The following is a 24393-nucleotide window of genomic DNA, read 5'->3' on the forward strand; positions in this document are numbered from 1 at the left end:
AGGTAAATTCAACCAATCTAAGAATTCCGACATTGAAACATAGCTTCCTCCCTCATTTCAAAATTCTGTTTTTCACTTTCAGGATGGTCAACTTCTTCTGGTTTCAAAATGCCCCTGGGTCAGTAATAGGTTTCTCTAAAATGTCTCAACACATGACATAATTTGTCTTTTGAAGATCCTTTCAAAGTTATTTTACATCTATATGCTAAAAGCATCTGTCTACTTTGACACACTTCAAAAGAATGAATCTAGAGCAATAAACTCCAATCTGCTTTAATCAGCTAGCAGAATAGCTGTGTGTGTAAACAGATATTTCTGAGCAAACATTTATTGTTTTGAGTTCTCAGTGGAGAACTCACAAGACTTATGACTGTTTGCACTTTTAAATTAGCAGTCTTTTTAAGCAAAAAAGGTTCCAGCAGAATAATAGCTTAACAGACATTTTGACTTTCAAAATGGTTTCTGTGTCTGTGTGACCCAGAATCCAAACCTACTTTAACTTTACTAAAAATATATATGTAGAATTTTATATACCTAAAGATTAATAACACAATCCCATCACACACATCTTCTAAAAATCAGAAATATCATGTCTTAAAGATACTACAATAATTCAAAAATATAAGTATGATGGAAAAAGAACTGAAGCAATTTCATTTCAATAAAATGAATTCCTCCTCTAAAACCAATGTGACTAAGGAGACCAATTATAACATTTGAACCTTGGCTAGATCAGCTGACTCAAAGAGATTAAATGGAGAACACAAATGATATGATTAATTTATCATATGTCAAGGAACTGGCTAAAGCAATTTTGCATTTTAGCCAAAGTTTTTTTTTATTTTTTTTAAAAAAGTTACTAGCTTAATCATAGAATATAGTTCATCAAACAAAACATTAAGCTATCTGATCTCCTGTATTTGTTTTCCTAGAAATATTTTTAATACAAGTCAAGTTACCTATTGACTGTAGCAAACTGAGGTTTACGAATTGAAACATCCTTGGGTACAGCCACAACATGTGCATGTACTTTCAAATCTGAAAGCACTTCTCTTCCCAAACCAGTCTTTGTTGCTTGCACTCTTGTAAAACTACTTGTCCTCTGGCCCCCTTTTTCTGATTGGTTAGTGCATTCTGGTTGTCTCAAGGTTTCTTTTGGTTTTCCTGAGGAATAATACATAAAAATTAAAAAAATAATAATGTATCTTAATCAGCCAAACAGATACATTAAAGAATCACCATGTTACAAAGAATGTTATGATCAATTGCCAAACATAAATGAGCTCACAGAGTCAATGTAGTGTCCTCAATAAAGATCAGTAATTATGAACTTAAAAAGCAAGACTCCTTTTCTCCCTTCCTCCAATTACTCATCCTTTATCAAGTAATAACTTATTGATATTTAAGTATAATATACAACTGTCTCTACAGTTCTATTAAAAAGGGTTCAGGTGAAAGCAGCTTGTGAAGGAGTACAAAATTAACAGATGCAGTCTGGTAAGTTTTCTAATTTGAATCTTTTATCTCCAACTAACTAGCACCAGGCATTTTTTTTTTTTAAAATGCATTCCGGGACCCACCGGCGCCGAGACCCACCGGCGCCGAGACCCACCGGCGCCGAGACCCACCGGCGCCGAGACCCACCGGCGCCGAGACCCACCGGCGCCGAGACCCACCGGCGCCGAGACCCACCGGCGCCGAGACCCACCGGCGCCGAGACCCACCGGCGCCGAGACCCACCGGCGCCGAGACCCACCGGCGCCGAGACCCACCGGCGCCGAGACCCACCGGCGCCGAGACCCACCGGCGCCGAGACCCACCGGCGCCGAGACCCACCGGCGCCGAGACCCACCGGCGCCGAGACCCACCGGCGCCGAGACCCACCGGCGCCGAGACCCACCGGCGCCGAGACCCACCGGCGCCGAGACCCACCGGCGCCGAGACCCACCGGCGCCGAGACCCACCGGCGCCGAGACCCACCGGCGCCGAGACCCACCGGCGCCGAGACCCACCGGCGCCGAGACCCACCGGCGCCGAGACCCACCGGCGCCGAGACCCACCGGCGCCGAGACCCACCGGCGCCGAGACCCACCGGCGCCGAGACCCACCGGCGCCGAGACCCACCGGCGCCGAGACCCACCGGCGCCGAGACCCACCGGCGCCGAGACCCACCAGCGCCGAGACCCACCAGCGCCGAGACCCACCAGCGCCGAGACCCACCAGCGCCGAGACCCACCAGCGCCGAGACCCACCAGCGCCGAGACCCACCAGCGCCGAGACCCACCAGCGCCGAGACCCACCAGCGCCGAGACCCACCAGCGCCGAGACCCACCAGCGCCGAGACCCACCAGCGCCGAGACCCACCAGCGCCGAGACCCACCAGCGCCGAGACCCACCAGCGCCGAGACCCACCAGCGCCGAGACCCACCAGCGCCGAGACCCACCAGCGCCGAGACCCACCAGCGCCGAGACCCACCAGCGCCGAGACCCACCAGCGCCGAGACCCACCAGCGCCGAGACCCACCAGCGCCGAGACCCACCAGCGCCGAGACCCACCAGCGCCGAGACCCACCAGCGCCGAGACCCACCAGCGCCGAGACCCACCAGCGCCGAGACCCACCAGCGCCGAGACCCACCAGCGCCGAGACCCACCAGCGCCGAGACCCACCAGTGCCGAGACCCACCAGTGCCGAGACCCACCAGTGCCGAGACCCACCAGTGCCGAGACCCACCAGTGCCGAGACCCACCAGTGCCGAGACCCACCAGTGCCGAGACCCACCAGTGCCGAGACCCACCAGTGCCGAGACCCACCAGTGCCGAGACCCACCAGTGCCGAGACCCACCAGTGCCGAGACCCACCAGTGCCGAGACCCACAAGTACAAGTACTAAAACCTATAAGTACTAAAAACTATAAAAATTTACCAACAATGAATGCATTAGCAGTTGATTATGGATATCAGAAATTCCTAACATATGGAAGGAAGATTAAAGCAAAAACTGATGAACAACCCCAACAGCAAATCTACGAGGCAAACCACATCATGAGATGATCAAAGAAAAAGTAGGTTCCATTTTTACGCACGACAATCAAAGTCCTCAAGATTGGATCATGTATCAGTGGAATGTCAAAACAAGCAGACATGCAGCAACAGGGAGGGATACATTTAAAATCTGGCAACACAAAAATCATATATTTTCAAAACCCACAGCAGGTAATATTTGGCCTAAAACATTTAAAGATAAATGCATCCATGAAAAAATATATATTTGATGATCTTTGTTAATAAAAAGATTTTTTCACAATAGAAAGACAACTCTCGTCATTTGGTCACTGCATTCTTATCATGTTTATGTTAAGATTCAAAATGGAAAAAAAAACAACTTCAAAAGGGTGGCAGGGTTAGAACGATTAGCACCAGCGCCAGGTATCAGGACTGGAGTTCGAATCCCGTGTTGTCTATAAGGAGTTTGTATGTTCTCCTCGTGTCTGCATGGGTTTCCCCCAACCATCTGAAATTTTCAGGGTTGTAGGTTAATTGGATGGCATCGGCTTGTGAACCATGCTGTATGTCTAAATTTAAAATAGAGCTATTGTTCCATAACACATTTATTAAAAAAAATTAAAATAACCAAAGTGGACTTACCTACTTGTATATCTGGTAAAACACGCTTTAATCGTAATTGAGAATTTACCAATGTTTGTCCATTATGTCTTTTTTTAGGACTTCTCTGACGAGCTACCAGTTTTGCAATGTGTGCAGTCTCATTGCTTAAAGTCGCATAGCAAACAACCTGTGGATAAAATGAGAAAAAGTTTTATTGGAGATTCCTCTGATGATTTATTGGACATTTCTTTAAGAGCAAAAGACGGCGGGTTATCCAAATTTATAGTAAAAATTGTTCTTGCTCTCAATAGAGTAAATTTTGCATTCCTTTCCCCCCCCTCCCCCCGCCCAAAGTCCTTTAAGGAACCTTCCCCACACCCAACCCTACAACTGTTAGAGAAGCTAAATTACTATAATTTGTTGTTATGTAGCTATTTACCCAAAGCGAGTATTGTTCCCAAAACAATTGTAGGTTTAAACACAGCTGTCGCCAATGCTTTCATTTATTTAATACAGCACCTATCAGTGATAAACTTCAGATATATTGACTGATGAAACATTTAACCAAGTTGCAAGGGTATTTAATTTTGGTTACTTTTTTCTTATTTTTACTTTATACAATTTCCTTGTTCTTTAAGATTCTTTGTGGGGTTTCATTCCACAGTAAAGGAGTCTTTCAGTATTTCACTTGAGAGGCATTTTTAAAAATAACACAAAAATCTCCTAATCAAAATATGTGAAGGCTCTTGTAAAAGAGATAGCTTATATCCAAACCTGCGTGATCGGCACTTGTGTCTGCACTCTGTTAAAGTGCTGAACAATCAGAAACAATGACACCGAGCCAACTCCTGAATTTGAAATTGCTGTTACAAACCAAATTTACTGCAGAACTTTCATCATTAACTTAGCATCAACTTGAATACATTTTATTGCTAGCTTTGAAAAGAGAATCCCTGGAGAAGCTGGTGATCCTGTAATGGGTTTCAGAGGCCAACATCAGAACATGTTTCAAGAGGGTAAACGTCATAAAGAGTCAGGCCCTGATGGGTGGACCTGGCAGGATACAAAAAAATCTGTGCCAACCAACTTGCTGAATGTTCAGACCTTTTCAATCACACTACTAGACTTGGAGGTTCCCACCTGCTTCAAAAGGGCAACATGCAGGTGCCCAATAGCAGGGTGAGCTCTATCAATGACTATTGGCCAGTAGCACCAGAGGTTGGTCATGTCCACAATCAACTCATACCACTAGAATTTGCAATGTAGTATAACAGATATAATTTCAGTGGCTCTCCATTCAGCCCTGGATCACCTGGACAACAGCAATACCAACATCAGGCTGCTTTTCATCAATTATAGGTCAGCTTTCAACATCATCATCCCCTCAATAATGGTTAGGAAGGTTCAAAACCTGGGCTTCTGCACTTCTCTGCAACTGGATTCTTGACTCCCTCATTGGAAGACCACAGACAGTGCAGATTGGTATTAGTACTGGCCTCAGGTTGAGATTCTAATTTGAAGGCCGATTTTGAGGAAATGAAAAAGGATCTTGAATGTGTAGATTGGGATAAATTGTTTATGGTCAAGGATGTGCAAGGTAAGTAGAGAAGCTTCAAAAATGAAATTTTGAGAGGACAGAGTTTGTATGTTCCTGTCAGGATTAAAGGCATGGTTAGAAGACACAAGGAATCTTGGTTTTCAAGAGATATTGGGGATCTAGTTCAGAAGAAGAGACTTGTATAATAGTAGCTATAGGCAATGTGGGGTAAATGAAGTACCTGAGTATTAAAAAAATGCAACAAAAAATAACCAAAAAATAATCAGGAAGCTGAAAAAAAAACATGAGGTTGCTTTGGCAAGAGTGTCTTTCTTTTTAAAATATCTTTATTGAGTTTAATAAAAAATATATCAATCCTCAAGAGGATATACTATAGACTCCTAAGGGTTTCTACAGGTATATTAAGAGCAAAAGGATAGTAAGGGACAAAATTGGTCCCTTTGACAATCAGGGTGCTCAACTTTGTATGGAGGCAAAAAGAGATGGAAGATTTCACTCAGGAAACAGGCAGAGAGATGTGGAAAGTAAGGAAAACAAGCAGTGATGTCATGGAACCTATACAGATGAAAGAAGAGGAAGTGCTTGCTGTCTTAAAGCAAATAAGGGTGGATAGATCCCCAGGGCCTGATAAATTATTTCCTTGAGGGAGACAAGTGTAGAAATTACAGAGGCTCTGGCAAAAATGCAGGAGGATTGAAAGGTAGCTCACATTGTTCAGTTGTTTAAAAAAGGCTCCAAAAGTAACCCTGGAAAGAATATGCCAGTGAGCCCAATGTCAGTAGTAGGTAAATTATTGGAAGGTGTTCTTCAAGATCAGATATACAATTATTTGGATAATCAAGGACGAGTTATGGATAAGCAACATTGCTTGGTGTGTGGTAGGTCGTGTTTAACCAATCTTACAGAGTTTTTGAGGAGATTAACAGGAAAGTTGACAAAGAAAAGGCTGTGGATGTTGTCTACATGAACTTTAGTAAGGCCTTTGACAAGATCCCACATGAGAGGTTAGTCAAGCAGGTTCAGGGGGGTCATTATTCATGGAGAGATAGTGAAATGGATTTGACAATGGCTGGATGGGAGAAGCCAAAGAGTAGTGGTGGATGAATGCTTCTCAGACTGGATGCCTGTGACTAGTGGTATGCCTCAGGGATTGGGGCTAGGATCATTGTTGTTTGTAATTTATAATCAATGATCTGGATGATAATGTGGTAAACTGGATCAGTAAGTTTGCAGATGACACTAAAATTGGAGGCATTGTGGACAGTGAAGAAGGTTTTCAAAGCTTGCAGAGGAATCTGGAAGTTTGAAAAATAGGATGAAAAAAAATGGCAGATGGAACTTATTGCAGACATGTGTGAGGTGATGCATTTTAGAAAGATGCTACAGTATATTTTGCAAGCTGAACCTGTATTTGTTCCCAAAACTTTTTTAAAATTCAAATATCTCTTATTTGGAAAAATAAATGGCCCAATTTTAATAAAAATTTTCTTCAAAACCCGAAAAGGGGTTTGGCATTTCCTAATTTTAGATTTATTATTGGACAGCCTAATATTAGATATATTACATTTTGGATTCATTATTAGGATAGACAGGATGCTGCGAGTTGGATTAATCTTGAAATTGAATCTACTAAGAATTATTCTCTTATTTTAATAGAGCACTATCTTTTTCTGCTTCTAAATTAACTGATAATATTGTTGTTAAACATACATTGAGAATTTGGTTTCAATTCAGACACCATTTTGGATACCATTAATTTCTGCTTTTGTCAGTCCCCTTTTAGCTAATTTTTTTTTTAACTTTTGGTACAAGATTTTGGTTTTTATAAATGGTCGGAATAAGGTATCTATTCAATATCCGATCTATTCAAGATCTTTCAGTGACCAAAATTTGGCCTCTTTTGAACACTTATCCTCTACATTAAAAAACATTGTCTAAATTATTTAAGATATTGACAGATTTGTATCTTTTTGAATTTCTTGGTATTGAGTCTCCCTCAAGCTTTGGAATTAGATATGATAGAGAAGATTTACAATTTTAAACCAAATCATAAAAAGTTAATATCAGCTCTTTATGAGGCATTATTATTGTCTGGTGATAATTCCCTGGACCTTACTAGGAAATTAAGGGAGCAAGATTTTCAACAATTATTTTCTGATACTACATATGAATCTATTTTTAAATTGGTAAAGTCATTTTCTCTATGTTTCTGACATTATTACAATGTAAAGTAGTACATCACGCTTATTTCTCCAAAGTTCAATTGACTAAATTTTATTTTACTATTTCTTCAAAATCTGACAGATGCAATACGAAAAAGGTGGTACATTGTTTAATATGTTTTGGTCATGTTCTTTTCTTTCCATGTATTTGTTGACTTTAGTTCTTGATATTAATTTGATTCCTTGTGGCAGCATACATCCTCATGGCAAACTGGCCCGCTTGTATCGCCACGTGGAAGGGCAGCCATGGGGAAATGATGTCGTCATAGGTTTCTCTCTGACTCCAGCATCCCTTCCAGCGTGCACCCTGGGCAACAATTATGACATCACAATGCACCAGGTGACTGAGCTCATGCTGCCCTTAAAGGGACAGGCTGAATTTGAATAAAAACAGTCGTTAATGACCTTCAGTGTGGCAGAAGTGATTTCTTTCAGCTCCTGCAAGCGCCACAGTGGTGAGCCCGACACGCCCAGACAGCTATCTGGATCCAGCAAATGAATAATGCAGCTGAGGTGAACGCAGTAGCCCCTCAAACATCCCCTCTTCTGGCCCCTTCGCCCACAAACGTAGTTTGGGCAGGCGGAGGCACAATTCCACCTCTGCAACATCTCAGCCAACACCACGAAATTTTACCACGTCATGGGCTCGCTGGACCAGGAAATAGCAGCGAGGGTAGACGCCATCATTCAGCGGCCACCAGCAGTGGGCAAGTATACCACCCTCAAAAAATCTACTCCTGGGAAAGTTTGGCATCACTCCCCAGCAGCATGCTTCCAGGCTGTTACACCTGGATGGGTTGGGGGATCACAGCCCCTCAGCCCTCATGGATGAAATGCTGGCCCTGGGGGAGGATCATGAGCCGTGTTTCCTCTTCCGCAAGATATTCCTTGAACAGATGCCAGAAGATATCGGGCTCCATCTGTCCAAAGAGAACTTTTCCTATCCCCACAAGGCCACACTCTGGGCAGATGCCCTCTGGCGCACAAAACAGGAGAACGAGGCAGCCCTCAACCAAGTCTCCAAGCCGGAGCCCCACCGTCTGCAGGATACCCCCCAAGCACAAGCCCGAAGAAACCCAGACAACACGGTGCTTTTATCACATCGCTGGGGAATGAAAGCCCGCAAGTGCCACCAGTTCTGCGACATCCAGGGAAACAGTTAGGCCAACTGCTGTTGATGGCTGCGACGGTTGGCCTCGTGAACAGCCTCCTTTACATCACTGACAAATCCACGGGCCACCGGTTCCTGGTGGATACTGGGGCTGAGCTGAGTGCCCTCCGGATGCCGTTCGGGTTGAAGAACGTGGCCAGACATTCCAGCGCCTCGTGGGCTCAGTGGGTAGGGATTTTCTACCTAGATGACATCATTGTAGCCAGCTGCAGCCACGAAGAGCACAAGGCATATCTTTGTACCCTGTTCACCCAGCAGGCAGAATTCAGCCTCACAGTCAACAAGCCCAAATGTCAGTTTGGGAAACAGACATTGCAGTTCCTCGGACACACCATCTCAGCATCTGGGACAGCTCTGGCACTGGAGAAAGTGGCAGCCTTCCAGCATTTTCCCAAACCCTCCTCCCTCAAGGGCCTGCAGGAATTTGTGGGAATAGTAAATTTTTTTTTTTAACCAGAGATTCAACCCCAATGCCCCCGCATCATGTGTCCTCTTTACGCGCTGATCGCAACGAGAGAGAAGACCCTGGCCTGGTTGGAGGAGGCGGTCGAGGCCTTTACTGCAACGAAACAGGGCCTCGCAGTGGCGACTTTGTTGGTGCACCCACTTCTGTAAGCGCACATGGCGCTCTTGGTCGATGCTTCTGCCACGACGGTTGGGGGAATACTGGAAAAGTGGCTGGACAAGTAGTAGGGCCAGTGGGCTTTTTTCAGTAAGCAGTCGCGGCTGCCAGAGCTTAAATGCAGTACGTTCGACTGGGAACTCCTGGCACTGTACCTGACCATCCGCCACTTCTGATACTTCTTGGAGGGCAGAACTTTCACCGTTTTTACCAATCACAAGCCCCTCACTCAACCACTGGCTATGGCCAAGGATCAGTGGTCAGCCAGGCAGTAGCGCCACTTGTCCTACTTGTCCAAATTCATGACAAACATCGGCACCAGGCAGGCAAGGACAGTGTGGTCGTGGATGCGCTCTCCCACCCGGCCATCAGCATGCTAGCTCCCGGCCTTGACTATGTGCAGCTAGCACAGGCCCAGCAGCACGACGCCGAAACTCAAGCTCTCCGCACCGCCATCTCAGGTCTCCTGCTCGAGGATATCCAGCTTCCTGACTCCGCCCAGCCGCTACTCTGCGACATCTCCACTGGCTCACTGCACCCGGTAGTCCCACAGGAGTGGAGGGCAAGGGTAGTTAGCTCTATCCACGATCTCGCCCAACCCTCAGTAAAAACTACCGTGTGTATGGTGGTGCAGCAATTCATCTGGCATGGACTCAAGAAGGAGGTGGCTCGGCAATGCGGAGGTTCCAGCATATCCATGTGGATGTCGTGGGCCCCTTGTCAGTGGCCAGGGAGTCGCGGTACCTGTTTACCATAGTGGACAGAGCAACCAGGTGGCCGGAAGCCATCCCGGTCCATGAAGCGTCAGCGGAAACGTGTGCTAGAGCCTTGGTCAGCAAGTGGATCACTTGTTTCGGCGTTCCGGCACACATCACTAGTGACAGAGGCGCCCAATTTATCTCCGCATTATGGTCGAAGCGGCAAGGCTTTTCGGGTTAACACTGCACCACACCACGGCCTACCACCCACAGTCTAACGGGTTGCTAGAGAGGTTCCACTGACACCTTAAGTCCGCTCTGATGGCAAGACTTTTCAGCCCCGACTGAGTGGACGAGTTGCCCTGGGCTCTCCTTGGGATTAGAATGGCGCCCAAGGACGACCTGCAAGTCTCGTCAGCAGAAATGGTTTACGGTGCGCCACTCTCCCTGCCAGACGAATTCTTCAACCCGGAGGCCGAGACGATGCACAATGAAGGTTAGTGGGTTGCGGACCTCCTTAAACCACTGGGCAACCTAACCCCACTACCCCCATCACACCACGGCACCCAACCTTCCCATTGACCGAAAGAACAGGATGTGGCGCAATTCGTGCTCATCCAGAGAGGACCACAGAGGGCCCCGCTGCAGCGCCCATACGAAGAGCCGTACAAGGTTCTCCAGTGGTCGGGTGGAACTTTCACTTTAGATGTGGGGAGCAGGGAAGAACTGTTTACCGTGGACCACTTAAAAGCCGCTCAATTGGACTTGTCACAGCTGGTGCAGACGGCCGCGCCCAAGTGCTGGGGCCGGCCGCCAAAGCGACAGATTGCGCACCCCATTCTTGGGGAGGGGGTTGTGTGGCGACGCACATCCTCATAGTGAACCATCCCCGCTTGTATCGCCACATGGTGGGGCAGCCATGGGGAAATGGCATCATCAGAGGTTTCTCTCTGACTCCAGCATCCCTTCCAGCGCGCACCCTGGGCAATGATTATGATGTCACAATGCACCAGGTTACTGAGCTCATGCTGCCCTTAAAGGGATGGGCTGAATTTGAATAAAAAAAGTCGTTAACGATCTTCAGTGTGGCAGCGGTGATTTCTTTCAGCTCCTGCAAGCGCCACATCCTAATTTTTTTTTTGTCCTGTTTGGAGTAAATCAATTGACTTGAATTTGTCTAAGCTAAAATCTCACATAGTTGCACTTGCTCTCCTTAACACTATTTTACAAGGATGAAATATGCTGTCCTTCCAATTCCTCTTTGGCTTCGTGGACGAAGATTTATGGAGGGGTAATGTCCACGTCAGCTGCAGGCTCGTTTGTGGCTGACAAGTCCGATGCGGGACAGGCAGACACGGTTGCAGCGGTTGCCAGGGAAAATTGGTGGGTTGGGGTTGGGTGTTGGATTTTTCCTCCTTTTTTTTGTCAGTGAGGTGGGCTCTGCAGTCTTCTTCAAAGGAGGTTGCTGCCCGCCGAACTGTGAGACGCCAAGATGCACGGTTTGAGGCGATATCAGCCCACTGGCGGTGGTCAATGTGGCAGGCACCAAGAGATTTCTTTAGGCAGTCCTTGTACCTCTTCTTTGGTGCACCTCTGTCACGGTGGCCAGTGAAGAGCTCGCCACATAACACGATCTTGGGAAGGCGATGGTCCTCCATTCTGGAGACGTGACCTACCCAGCGCAGTTGGATCTTCAGCAGCGTGGATTCGATGCTGTCGGCCTCTGCCATCTCGAGTACTTTGATGTTAGGGATGAAGTCGCTCCAATGAATGTTGAGGATGGAGCGGAGACAACGCTGGTGGAAGCATTCTAGGAGCCGTAGGTGATGCCGGTAGAGGACCCATGATTCGGAGCCGAACAGGAGTGTGGGTATGACAACGGCTCTGTATACGCTAATCTTTGTGAGGTTTTTCAGTTGGTTGTTTTTCCAGACTCTTTTGTGTAGTCTTCCAAAGGCGCTATTTGCCTTGGCGAGTCTATTCAATGGCTATCAGATGTGATGACATGCCTGACTTTAGAAAAAAAACTAGATGCTTTACTATTGAAACAAACTTTTAAATTTATGGGTCTTATGGGATGTTATGGTAAAGTTTTACAAGACATCAGTGAGACCAAATTTGGTATACTGTGTGCAGTTTTGGTCATCTAACTACAGGAAAAATATCAATAAAATAGAAAGAGTGCAGAGAAGATTTACTTGGATGTTGCCTGGATTTCAGGAATTGAGTTACAGGAAAGCTAAAACAGGTTATGACTTTATTCTCTGGAGCATAGAACAATAAGGGGAGATTTGATAGAGCATTTAAAATAATGAGGGGAGAATAGACAGAGTAAATATAGATAAGCTTTGTCGACTGAGGATAAGTGAGATACAAACCAGAGGGACATGGGTTAAGAGTGAAAGGGGAAAAGTTTAGGGTACATCATACAGAGAGTGGAGAAGTGTGGAACTGGCTGCCAAGTAGTGAATGTGGGCTCAATTTTAACATTTAAGAATTTGGACAGGTGCATGGATAGGAGAGGTATGGAGGCTCTGGATTGGGTGCAGGTCAGTGAGACTAGGCAAAAAAAGGTTCAGCATAGACTAGAAGGGCTAAAGGGGCCTGTTTCTGTGCTGTAATGTTCTGTGGTTCTAATATCTCCTCTTTACTGACAATCAACACAGGTGCACCTTAAGAATGCATGTTTAGCTCCTGGTCTGCTCTACAACCATCTCGGTCTACAAATTGCCGATGAGACCATGGTTGTTAGCAGAATCACAGATGGCAATGAAGAAGCATACAGGAATGAGAAGGATCAGCTAGTTGAGTTGTGTCACAACAACAGCGTTGCAGTCATCGTCAGTAAAACAAAGAAATTGATTGGGGGCTTCAGGAAGGGGAAGCCAGGAGATCACAAACCAGTCTTCATCACGAGGTTAGTAGAAGAAAGGGTCAAGAACTTCAGATTCCTGATGGCAACATCACTGAAGACCTGTCCTGGGACCATCAAGTCAAGGAAATTATAGAAAAGGCATGCCAGCAGCAATATTTTGTGAGGAATTTGGTATGTCACCAAAGACTCTTGCAAATTTATAGAGGGGTACCATGGAGAGCATTCGGACTGGTTACGTCACTGTCTAGAATGGAGGTGCCAAAGCACAGGACAGGAATAAGCTGCAGAGAGTTGCCTAAACAGTGGCATCATGGCCATTAGTCTTCCCTCCATTAATGACATCTTTAAGAGGCAGTGCATCAATAAAGTAGCATCTTCAAAGACCCTCACCACCAACATTATAAAATTTTTCAAAATTATTATCAGTCTGTTTGTAAAAAGGCATTTAGGATTATTTTAATCTCAACAGGAAAACTACCAGCAACAAAATTACAAGGTTAATTGTTTAAGACCTGTAACCAAAAAACATAGTTGAAGTTGCAATTCAAACTTATTTTCTTTTTTTTAAAAAATCAAAGAGTAAAATCTTCTTGATAACAATGGCAGTTCCATTATCAATTCCCAATGAGACCTGTATGGATAAAAGTTTTGCACCACATAGTGGCAGAACATAAATTTACTGAGCTTCCCTAGAAATTGTGCTGTGGAACCTGCATGGTTATACCAGAAGAAAAATCTATGTCAGTTTATTTAAAATCAAAACTAGTTCAGTAGGGCAAGAGCAAGCAGAAACAATGGGTCTCCCCATCTTGGAAAAAAGGTAGAACCAGGTAGTACATGGATGGGAGATAGAGGTTGGAAGCCATGGGAAGGAGGTGATGAGGTTGGAGACAATGAGCTGTGGTGGGGTCCTGGACCACCCATAAATTTGATGAACAACACTCCAGTTTCTGCTAACTTGCTTGCCTTTCCCCCTCCCTTCCCCTATCTTCTTTCCCTGAGCACTCCACCCTCGTTCCTTTGCCCCTATGCTCCTCCTCCACAAATCCCCACTTATCTTTTTATTTGGTCACCTGCTGACATTTTTCCATACATTTATGAAGGGCTCAAACCTGAAACATCAGTTATGTATTTTTATCTTTGCTATACAAAGGACAGTTTGACCTGCTGAGTTTCTCCAGCATCGTGTTTTAACTTCAACCACATTGTCTGCTGACTTTAGTGTTTTAGTTTCAAGTCATTAAAAACCCAAGAACCAACTTTTCAAATAACTTTTCAGGCGGTATGGTTAGCACATGTATTACAGCACCAGTAACACGTGTTCAGATCTAGTGGTGTCTAAGGAGTTTGTATGTTTAACATTTTAAAATGTTTTTAAAAGTAAGCAAACAAATCCATTACCTGTACTTAATTCTTCCAATAAAAATTTGTATAAATCTAGCATACAATGCTGTTTTGCTTCATAATTATCAATGGAAACAGATTCAACGCTGGTCTGTGTTCAATTAGACTTTATCCTGAGGACATGATTATATTTTCCCAAGATGGATGGGATGGGCAACAATCATATAGTGCCCCTGGCACTCACTGACCACAGCTGTAAAGTACACATCCTTCTCTTACCCAAAGATGTTTGCGTAATGGATCCTTAGCCAAAATATCCACCCAGAATTTTACGAGCAACACAGATAGCAAATGAAAAGTGGATGGTTAAAGGTAAATGAACAATCTCCAGATGAGACTAGAGTATTTTACAATGAAAAATTGTGAATTGGGAAACAACAGCATCTAATTGTAATAATAGTCTTCAATTAAATGTTTTACCTCTCCATTTTTATTTGCTCCAAACTTCACAACTGAAGGAATGCTTTTCAAGTAGTTCTCAAGAGTGGGAAATCCAAGCTGTTCATAAGGGATCATTTCACCTGTGAGTTGCATATACTCGCTCTGCAGCCTTGTGAAAGCCACACCATCTTTGGTTGATTCCAAGACGGCTCTAAGCATCTTAAGCACCAGGTCTTTCTCAGTTTCTGACATCTTTTACCTTAAAAAAGCAAAAAAAGTCTTCAGAATGCAAAAGATAACACATCCATATCCTCCTTAACAATGATGAACCCAGCACTGGTCCTCAAGGCACACTACTCATCACGGGCCTTCAGTCAGAGGCAATAATCAACTTCCACTCTCTGGCTCCTCCTGTGAAGCCAATGTCTACTTCAATTTACTACCTCATCACCAATACAGAGCAACTGAACCTTCTTAACCAACTTCCCATGCAGGAAATGAAGGCCTTACTAAAATCCACATGGACAACATTCACTGCCTTTCATTCATCAATTATCTAAGTAACTTCCTCAAAAATCTCTACATGATTGGTCAGACACAACTTAACACTTACAAAGCTACGGTGGCTATTCCTCATCATTCTCTGCCTATCCATAGACTTGTATATCCAGTCTCTTCCAGTAACTTAACCACAAATAATATCGGATTCATCAGCCTATAATCATTCAAAGTATTTTTCTTAAAAGGAACAACATTAGCAATCTTTCAGTAGCTCACCCATGGCCAAGGATGCTTTAAATATCTCTGCTTCGGCCCCTGCAATTTCCCTCAGGGGGAATATCTGTCAGGCTCTGGGAATTTATCCACTCATTCACCTCAAGATAGCAAGCACCTCTTCCTCTGTCATCTATACATGGTGCATGATCTCACTGCTCTTTTGCCTCCATAGACTCTGTATTTGTCTTCCAAGTAAATACATATGCAAGCACACCCATTCAAGATCTCCACCCTCCATCTCTTGTTTCCATGCATAGATGACCCCTCTAATCTTCAATAGGGCCAATTTTGACCCTTGCTATCCTTTTGCCCTCAATAGATCTCTAGAAGCACTTGAGATTTTCCTTCACCTTGCCTGCCAGAGTAACCACATTCCTCTTTTTGCCCTTCCAATTTCCGTTTATGCATTCTTGTATTTCCTGCACTCCTCAAGCAGCTTATTCATTCCTTGCTGGTTACACCTGCTAAGAGCCCCCTTTACCAGGGACTCAATACATCTAAAAAAGCTAGTTATACCTGTTAGTCTTGCCTTTAATTCTGGCAGGAACATAAATGCTGTGTTCTCAAAATGTCTCTTTTGAAGGCCTCCCACTTATCCAGAACACCTTTTCCAGAAAACTGCCCAAATCCACATTTGCCAGATCACTTCTGATGACATCAAAATTGGCCTTTCTCTGATTTAGAATCTCAATCCAAGAGCTAGATCTATCGTGGTACATAATTATTTTGAAACTGATGGCATTAGGATCACTAGATCCAAGGTGTTCCTTTACACTCATTTGTCATTTGCACTGTCTTGTTTCTCCAATAGGACATCTAGTATTGCACTCTCTCTAGCTGAGAGATCAATAGATTGATAAAGAAAACTTTCCTTAACACATTTGACAAACTTTAATCCATCCAGTTCTTTTACAGCATAGGGGTCCCAATTAATATGTGGAATATGGAAGTTAAAAATCATAACTGCCTGCAATCTCTCCACAAATTTGCTTCTCCTCCAATACAATGAAACATTTTCATCTGTGCAGTTGTATAGAGATAGTTATATACAGATAACACAAAATTCTGGATAGAAATTTTACAGATTGAAAACTTGGAATTGATGACAAAAGACAAAGTTACAGCCCCAAGGAATACCACAGAAACCACTTGCTAGCTCCAAGTGAGATCCAAGAAATGGATTCTAATTAAGGACCAAGGAATTTAGAATCATCCCTGAGGTTTAGGACAAGCATTTGAAAATATTTCTTCAACATCATCCCTGGTAAATGCCATCTTCTGCCATCCCTTTAGTCTTTACAATTTGAAGAGAAAAAAAAACTGAACAGGCCATTAAAAAAAGTAACATTTGAGGCATTCCAATTGTCAAGGAAATACAAGATTAAGTCAGACCTGTGGAGACAGATAGTGTCTTTCAGTTTCCATTTCTACCTGACACAAACTTGGAGATATGGAAGTACAGAAGGGACAACATAAAGCACATAGGTTTTCATAGTGACAGCAAATGAAAGGACAAGGTAGGTAATGCTGGCATTTAACCATGAGATTTTGGCAACAACTGGTCATGGGATTTGTTGCTCAGCTCAGGAAAGGATACGTCAGCTAAAACAGGATGGATTCAAGAATAATGAAACAACATTCTCTTGTCAGGATTTTAAAACTGCAGTTTTATGACAATTGTTGGAATCTAGGGGTTAAAACAGTATGAAATAAATGATTAATTAATAAGTGTATATTTACTGCATGGTTCAGGGAAAAAGGAATGTGATTAAGTGGCAATCACAGCATGGAGCAAAGTTGGCTGAGCAAAATTGTCTGCTCCAAAATACAGGGAGAGGAAATGCATAAAACGATTTAGGAGGAATGCTCAAACTAAAGGAGGTGGTGAGTAGCACAGGAGACACAGGCCAGATCAGAACAAAGAATGGCCTGCAAGAAACAAAGGGAATGGAAAACCAGTCTAGAATGAAGATTAAGGCAGGAGGAGGTGTTAAAGAGAACAGCAGAAATTGGCCACACAAGAACAGAATGGTGATTAGAAATATCTGGGGATGAATTAATTTCTGATCAACACAACAGGATAGTCTGGCCTGGAGGATTAAGATGGGAGTGCTACACCCCAGATATCTGCAAAACAGGAGATGACTTGTGATAACCCTTATGCAAAAAGATCTAGCAAAGGAAGACAACTTTTGTTCTGTATGATAATGAAATCTAGCAAAGGAAGCCAACGTTTGTTCTGTATGATAAGGTTGACCTATATAAACTGAGCCAACTGGACAATAGGGGTCAGTCTTGGGGAGTAGCTCACTGTGCAGGTGACCTATGAACTAATGAGTGACCCAGAGCTCTGTTAAGTTTTATTCTTGTGCTGTGTAATAAATTGACTGTTGAACCGAAGACCTTCTCCTATCACTTCATTCAAAGAACACGCTGGACTCAGACTACACATAGACTAAATTAAGAGTAATGTAAAGCCAGAGTCCGACACAATCTAACATCTGGTCCAGAATCAAATGTGAGAATGTATGTAAGTATCAAACAATCCTGTTGGATTTACCAGGAAATCTTGTATTCAATGGCCCTATTTCACCGACATAGAAATATCTCTAACCATCTACTCTGTCATGCCTTTGCACAATTTATATCAGGCAATTTCATAGCCTGTTCAATCTGCCCTCATTTACACTAGCTAGCTGCTACCCCGATGAATGGATGATGCTGTAAAAAAAAATGATCAGTTCTTGAAAAGCCTTGTTGGAGACTAACAGCCTTTGTGTTCTCTCTCATGCACAGTGGGATCTTATTCTTGAAGATAAGTCAAAAGATGAACACCATAACTTTATCACCATCTAGAATAAGCTCCTCAGGCATCCTGTGAAGTATGTAATGTCTCATTAACCTTTCTCTCACTCACTGGAATGTGAAACCAGCACACAATAGCTATTGTCACATTTGCCTAACCTTAGGAAGCTGTAGATAAGGCCAAGGGAAAAATTTATTCTGACTCTGAAGAAAGCCACAATCTAATGGAAGGCAAAATGATGCTCCTAGGAGATTTAATGTCAGGATCAGAAAGGATGCAAAACCCTGGGTGGGAGTATGGAAAGTTAATCTGATTGGAGACTAAGTGCTTGGAGTGCAGTTTTGTTAAAGCAAACATTCTGTTTCATCAGAGAAACACGCAGAAGACCTCAAGGCTCATGGCAGAATCAACGAGGTCTTCTGCTAATTACAAAGTAGGGAATTAAGGAATATGGGGAAAAGGTCGGTCGGTGGAGATGAACCTATCAGAACTTTTCCTGAATGACTTGATTGTTTTATTGTCATCAATAGAGGATGAGCAAATGTAGGTTCTTGGGAGTCACTATCTCGGAAGATCTTTCCTGGAACCAACACACCAATGGCATCATGAAGAAAGCCTCTACTTCCTCAGGAATTTGCGGAGGAGCTCGTGGAGTTGTTCAAGTGAACCCGGTACGGACTTGAAGGGACGGCATGGCCTGTTTCCGTGCTGTAAACGGTTATATGGTTATAAGACTATGCATTTTTAAAGTGGACATGGGCTCAAAGGTGGCAGTGAGGTATCAGTGTCAGATGAAATGCAATCAGACAAAAATAGATCATTGTATCAGTTAAACACTCATTCATTCATTAGCACCTCAAACAAAACTTGCATCATAAATCTGTTGCTCAGTTGCTAAAACTCTCAGGGAAGTGAAAACAATAGATCCCCTTCATGGTTGGAGACTTCACATAACAAGTTATAGAATTTCAGCTTCAAAGATATCACCAAAAAACAAAGTCTTTCAATTTCAAGATATGGGATGCAGGAAGGCAGCATTTAAACATTGACAAATGAATAATGACACAAGAATGCTCACAGTGAATGTGCAGCAATGAGTCTGGCAAGGCCAAATATTGAACATGAAACTGTTGTTCTTTCACAGCAATTGTCAGCAATTTGCAGGCAATTCCTCATACCTGTGAGAGATGAGTAAACTTGACATGAAAATATGAAAGATGGGGAAACTAGTGCAGACACATGGAAATTACGATGCAGGAAGCAGAGTCAGCCTATGTAAGATAAGAACCTTCTAGTCCTTTCGACAGGATCAGTGAGCCCACCATATGAATAAGATAAGGAGAGGTAAGGAATAATAGAATGTAGGAAGTAGAGGTAGTCTGGGTGAGATAAGGGTCTCCTAGCCCTAGACAGAAGTACCAAGTTCTACATATATAATTAGTAAGCCTTACACAGATTTATCAAGTTATGCATATTAAATTAGTAAACTCTAGACAGAATTAGCGAACTCTGCATATGAAGAGACTGTAGCTCTGTGAATGGGGACAAGGGCAAGGTTGTGAATAAGGACAATGAGGATAATGACATGAGACACCGACAGAATACCCCTGGTCCTCCAAGTTCACAGAAACTGCACGTAGGCAGGAAGGATTGCCTAATGCCAAACCCATCCAGGAAGCAGAAGAATGTAAGGGGGAGGGTATTCCTATACTGAAATTCACTGTATAAAAGTTGGGTGAGCCCCAGTATATGTGTGTATTCCCAGGGTAAGGGGAAGCACCCAACTTTGCATTGTTGTAAAATAAATGTTCTTTGTTCTCAATTTTTGTCTCGAGCAATTTCTGTTAAGGTACTTCTATTTCTAACATACCCAAGATTTGTTTTTTGTATCAAGGTTTCTTGGAACATACTTCCCAGGAAAGTTAGCTCCCTCATTACATAGCATTGTCAAACAAATCAAAAATGGGCATCACTGTTGACATAGCAGTTAGAGCAACACTATTACACCAATCAGGACTGGGGTTTGAATTCCATGCTGTATGTAAGAAGTTTGTATATTCTCCCAGTGTCTGCATGGGTTTTCCCCGGGGGGGGCTCTGGTATTCGAAACTGTAATGGATAAATGTTTTGGGGAATTTGGTAAGATTTAGAGTTGGTTACATACATACGCACATTTTAAAACAAATCTTATTTGAAAGACTGAAGAAATACTGAAGATCTCTGGAGAATTTCACAAGAAGGTGTTAATTGAACTGATGTCATAATATGAATGGACTGGAGACACACTGGCTATTGGAAGCTCTTTTCAAAGATTTTGACAGAGTGCACAGGAAGGTCACTCCTGGGTTTTGTTTATCTAATAACAGCTTGAGCAGAAGAAAGAACTCCTGTTGTTTGCTGAAGAAGGTGGGGGTTTTTCAAGTGAGGGAGTCACATGGATTTGCTGGAAGTTTCAGTTAGAGAGGGAAAGAGAAGCCCTCTCAGCTTGTGTATGTGACACTAAAAAGCAGTTGAACAGTGCAAGCCAGGAAGAGCTGGTTGAAACTGATGAAAAGTTCCAAAAGTAGTGGATGGCTGGAAGTGCTATCTGTCTGATGTTTCTCTTGGAATATGAGGAATGGAACTCTAGGGTAGCTGGAAGAAAGAAGTTACCATCTGGAAAACCCTGATGGGGCAAGTTTCATCAGGAGACATTGAGGTGACTAATGGTGATACCTCAGTTGTGGAAATCCTGGAACAACAAATCTCTCTCTGCAAGCCCTATAAGAACCTTCCTGAACTGTAAACATTTACCTTTCAAGAACCAAAGCCTGGTGAACTTTATACATGTTCAATTCTGTGCACAGTATAAGAATTGCCTGCATCCAGAGAACTTGGAAGAAGTGAGATTGAACTGTGAACCAAATAACTTTTTCTTAAATTTACACACACATTACATACATGTGCACTTAGAATTAGAAGGGGGTTAATTTGGGTTTGTTAAGTATAGAGTTAGATTAAAATTTGATTCTATTTTCATGTTTAAAGTTGATTAAAAATAACTTTTGTTTTACAAACCACTCGTCTTGGTGAATGTCTATTGCTGCTGGGTTTTGGGGTCCTTTGGGCTCATATCAAAACATACCAGGGTTGTAGTTTAATTGGGCAACGCCAACTAGTGGACCGAAATGGCCTGTACTATGGTGTATGTCTAAAAAAAATAAAGTTCACACTTTCCTAACTTTCGTTCCTCACTCAAAGCAAAGTTTTGTCCTGATAAGGGTTTCCACTGAAACATTGGTGATCTATTGCCTTCGAGGGATGTCACCTGACATGCAGATGACATACCAAGTTTTCTCAAAACTTCTGAGGAAATTAAGGTACTTGTGTGCTTTCTTGACTATTCCATCAAAGGTGGACCAAGACAAGTTACAGAAGATATTTAACCCAAGAACAAAGATGTCCACAATGTCCACTTCATTTCCAGCACTAGTGAGGACGATGGGGGACTGAGTTCCACCACAGTTCAGAAGTTTGCAATCAGTTCCTTGATCTTGCTGACATTGAGGGAGAGGTTGCTGCTGTGCAACTATGACACTAGTTTCTCTGTCCCTCTTCAGTACCCCACCTCATCATTGTTAGAAATTACGTTCTAATGATGACTTCATCCACAAATCTACTGATGGAGTTGAAGCAGTGTTTGACCATGCATTTGGGGTGTATATCGTTGGGGGCTTAATTCAGCCTTGCAGTGCCCTGCTGATGATGATCATGAATGTGGCACTGTCATTAATCTCATTGATCGCAGCCTATGGGATAGAATTGCAGAGAAGGGAGCCAAGACCAAGTTATTTGGGGAAGAGTTTATTGAAGGTGGCGCTGTAGTCAATGAACAACAGTCTGATGTAATGTGTCCTTATTGACCTGGTATTCGGTGACTGAACGTTGGGCCAGGGAATTGGCATCTTGTTAACCTTTCTCAGCAGCGTGCAAATTGGAATGGATCAAGCAAGGCCACTGGTAACGTGATTCATGACCATACTCTCAAAGCACTTCACGATGGTAGACGCCAGAGCCACATACTCAACTTCACTCATCCAGGCAAGTGGAGAATATTCCATCAATTTGTAGCCTGCAGACAGATAGGTCTATGGTATCAAAGGGCAAATCGTTCTTCACGGGATGTTCAGCCTTATTCTTGCTCTCATAGCCATGGTATTCATGTAATTGGTTCAGATCAGTGTCTGATCAACAAAGACCTTCAGCATATTTATGAAGGAAACTTGTAATGCTCATGACAATGAACATCAAGGGCAGGTGTTTAGGCTATCTCTTATTGGAGATATCATCACCTGTAGCTTTGTAACATATGCATTACTCATTTATCAACCAAGGCACAAGCATTTTCTAAATTTGGCTACATGCTGGGCTGCTTTAAATGGTGGTTTGCAAATGGAATTGAATGTTGAGCAATTGAAGATCTCCTCTTCTGACCTTGTGTTTGAAGGAAGATAGTTGGTCCTGGGAGAATGCTCAAGGAACTCCTTCGATGATCCCTGGAAATGCAGGGTCATGGAGACATTTAGCACACTTGCTTTATCAGTCAAGGCATTATACACAGGAGTTGAAACATCTTGTTACAGCATTAAACTAGAAGAATGATGAAAAGATTCACAAGGATGGAACTGGAGGACTTGTGATGGAAGGCGATACTAGATAAGCAGACATTTTTTTCCTAAAGCATTGGAGGCTGATGATCTTATAGAAGTATACAAAATCATAATGGGCAAGGTGAACCGTCTGTGCTTCTCCCCATGGCGAAGAGTCTAAAAGGTGTGAGGGGAAATATTTAAGAGAGACCCAAGGGGTGACTTTTTCCATTGAGAGTTCAGCTGAGAATGGAAGAAGCAGTAAAGTTCAGTTCAATTACAACATTTAAAAGAAATTTAGACAGGTACATAGATAGTGAAGGTTTTGAGAGAGATACAGTCCAAACAGGATTAATTCAGATAGGCCATTTAGTCACCATAGTTTTTTTTTTCCATGCTATGTAGAGCATGATTCTGTTTTTGAATTGTTTATTGACCCTCAATACAGTGCAAAAGCCATGGTGCATCCTATCCAGGAAAGTCAACCCATCCTGGAGTATAAAAGACAGTGCAAAATAAAGAGCTATTAAGAAAATCTTCATTTAAAATAACGCAAGGCAGCTTGACTTAATTAATCAGAGGTCTATTCAATGGTCTGGTAACAGCAGGGTAGAAACAATAGAAGAGACTCTGAGACCATTGAACAAGGCCAGTTTTTATATCTCTATCACAGGATAGCTGCTCTATAGGAGGAAGACACCATAACTGCAAATACTTCTAACACTTCTGCCACGACAATTTAAAGAAACACCAATTTCAATCAAATTGCAGACAACTGTAATCACAAACAGAACTTCACCAAAATACTGTTTTCGTTGATGTTAGATCTATTTCTGTTGTTGTACCATTTTATCTGTTCTTGTTACTAATAACCAAGTCGTGAACCCGTGGTTATTGGGCGTGTGTATTGCGTCAACGTGCGGTCGACCGAATTTCACCACTTCACCCATTGTCAACATTGAAGAAATAACCCTTGTCCCACACCCATTCACCAATTACAACTTCCAGCTCTCTCCTTTTTTGAAAGGTCATTGAGGCGTGTTGGCCGCTGACTTTACACGCATAGATTTCTCAAACAACTCCACCCGCTGCAGATCGACAACGTTGTTCCTCACTCGACTCGATTCGTGATATTCACACCACCAATCCAGTCCCTTCATTTCTCAACACTAACCCAATGCAGACCTCTATCAGCACCAGTACTCGTCCAACCTCCGGTCATTAGTCCTAGCTCTTGTCCTGTCCTCCTTCCTTTAGTGGTTGACCACAGACGAACTATACAACTGCCATTCTCCCGGTGGTCTTGATCTACTCTTGATACATTGCCCTCCCGTCGTGCCACTGGCCCCCTGATCACCTGTTGCCCTTCGCTTCTCCCACCGTGTCTATCCGGCCTCCGCGTACATCACAGGTACCTCCCAGCACTCGCCCGAAGCTTCATCAGTCCTCTCCCAGTGCTTCCCCGATACTTGCCGCAGCTGTCCTCTCGATTATCGCCCGGTTCTCCCACGGGGTCTCTCTTCCTCCTGGAAGTTCCCCCGATCTTCACCACCTCCTCCCTCCCAACCCAACGGTTGGACTCTTTCGGTTTGGTCCCAACAGCGCGCACATGCGCAACTCACGCCACGGCGAGACCCGTTCGAC

The 24393-nt window shown here is 43.4% G+C and overlaps 1 protein-coding gene across 5 annotated transcripts; it reads right to left on the reverse strand.

The window, feature by feature from the left end:
- Positions 1 to 917: 917 nt before the first annotated feature.
- Positions 918 to 24393, reverse strand: LOC138750975 (tudor domain-containing protein 7-like). 5 transcript variants are annotated; one of them, XM_069913072.1, is made up of 4 exons: positions 24130 to 24393; positions 14578 to 14797; positions 3647 to 3794; positions 918 to 1164 (listed from the first exon to the last, which is right to left on the reverse strand). In XM_069913072.1, the coding sequence occupies exons 2-4, from the start codon at positions 14788 to 14790 to the stop codon at positions 956 to 958; spliced, it is 570 nt and encodes a 189-aa protein (XP_069769173.1). In that variant the 5' UTR covers positions 14791 to 14797; positions 24130 to 24393; the 3' UTR covers positions 918 to 955. The 5 variants fall into 5 exon arrangements, with proteins under 5 accessions (XP_069769173.1, XP_069769174.1, XP_069769172.1 ...); XM_069913073.1 differs by having other exon boundaries at positions 24223 to 24392; XM_069913071.1 differs by having other exon boundaries at positions 24165 to 24392.

The sequence above is a fragment of the Narcine bancroftii genome, unplaced genomic scaffold (genome assembly GCF_036971445.1).
Source record: "Narcine bancroftii isolate sNarBan1 unplaced genomic scaffold, sNarBan1.hap1 Scaffold_47, whole genome shotgun sequence".
NCBI classification, from domain to species: Eukaryota; Metazoa; Chordata; class Chondrichthyes; order Torpediniformes; family Narcinidae; genus Narcine; species Narcine bancroftii.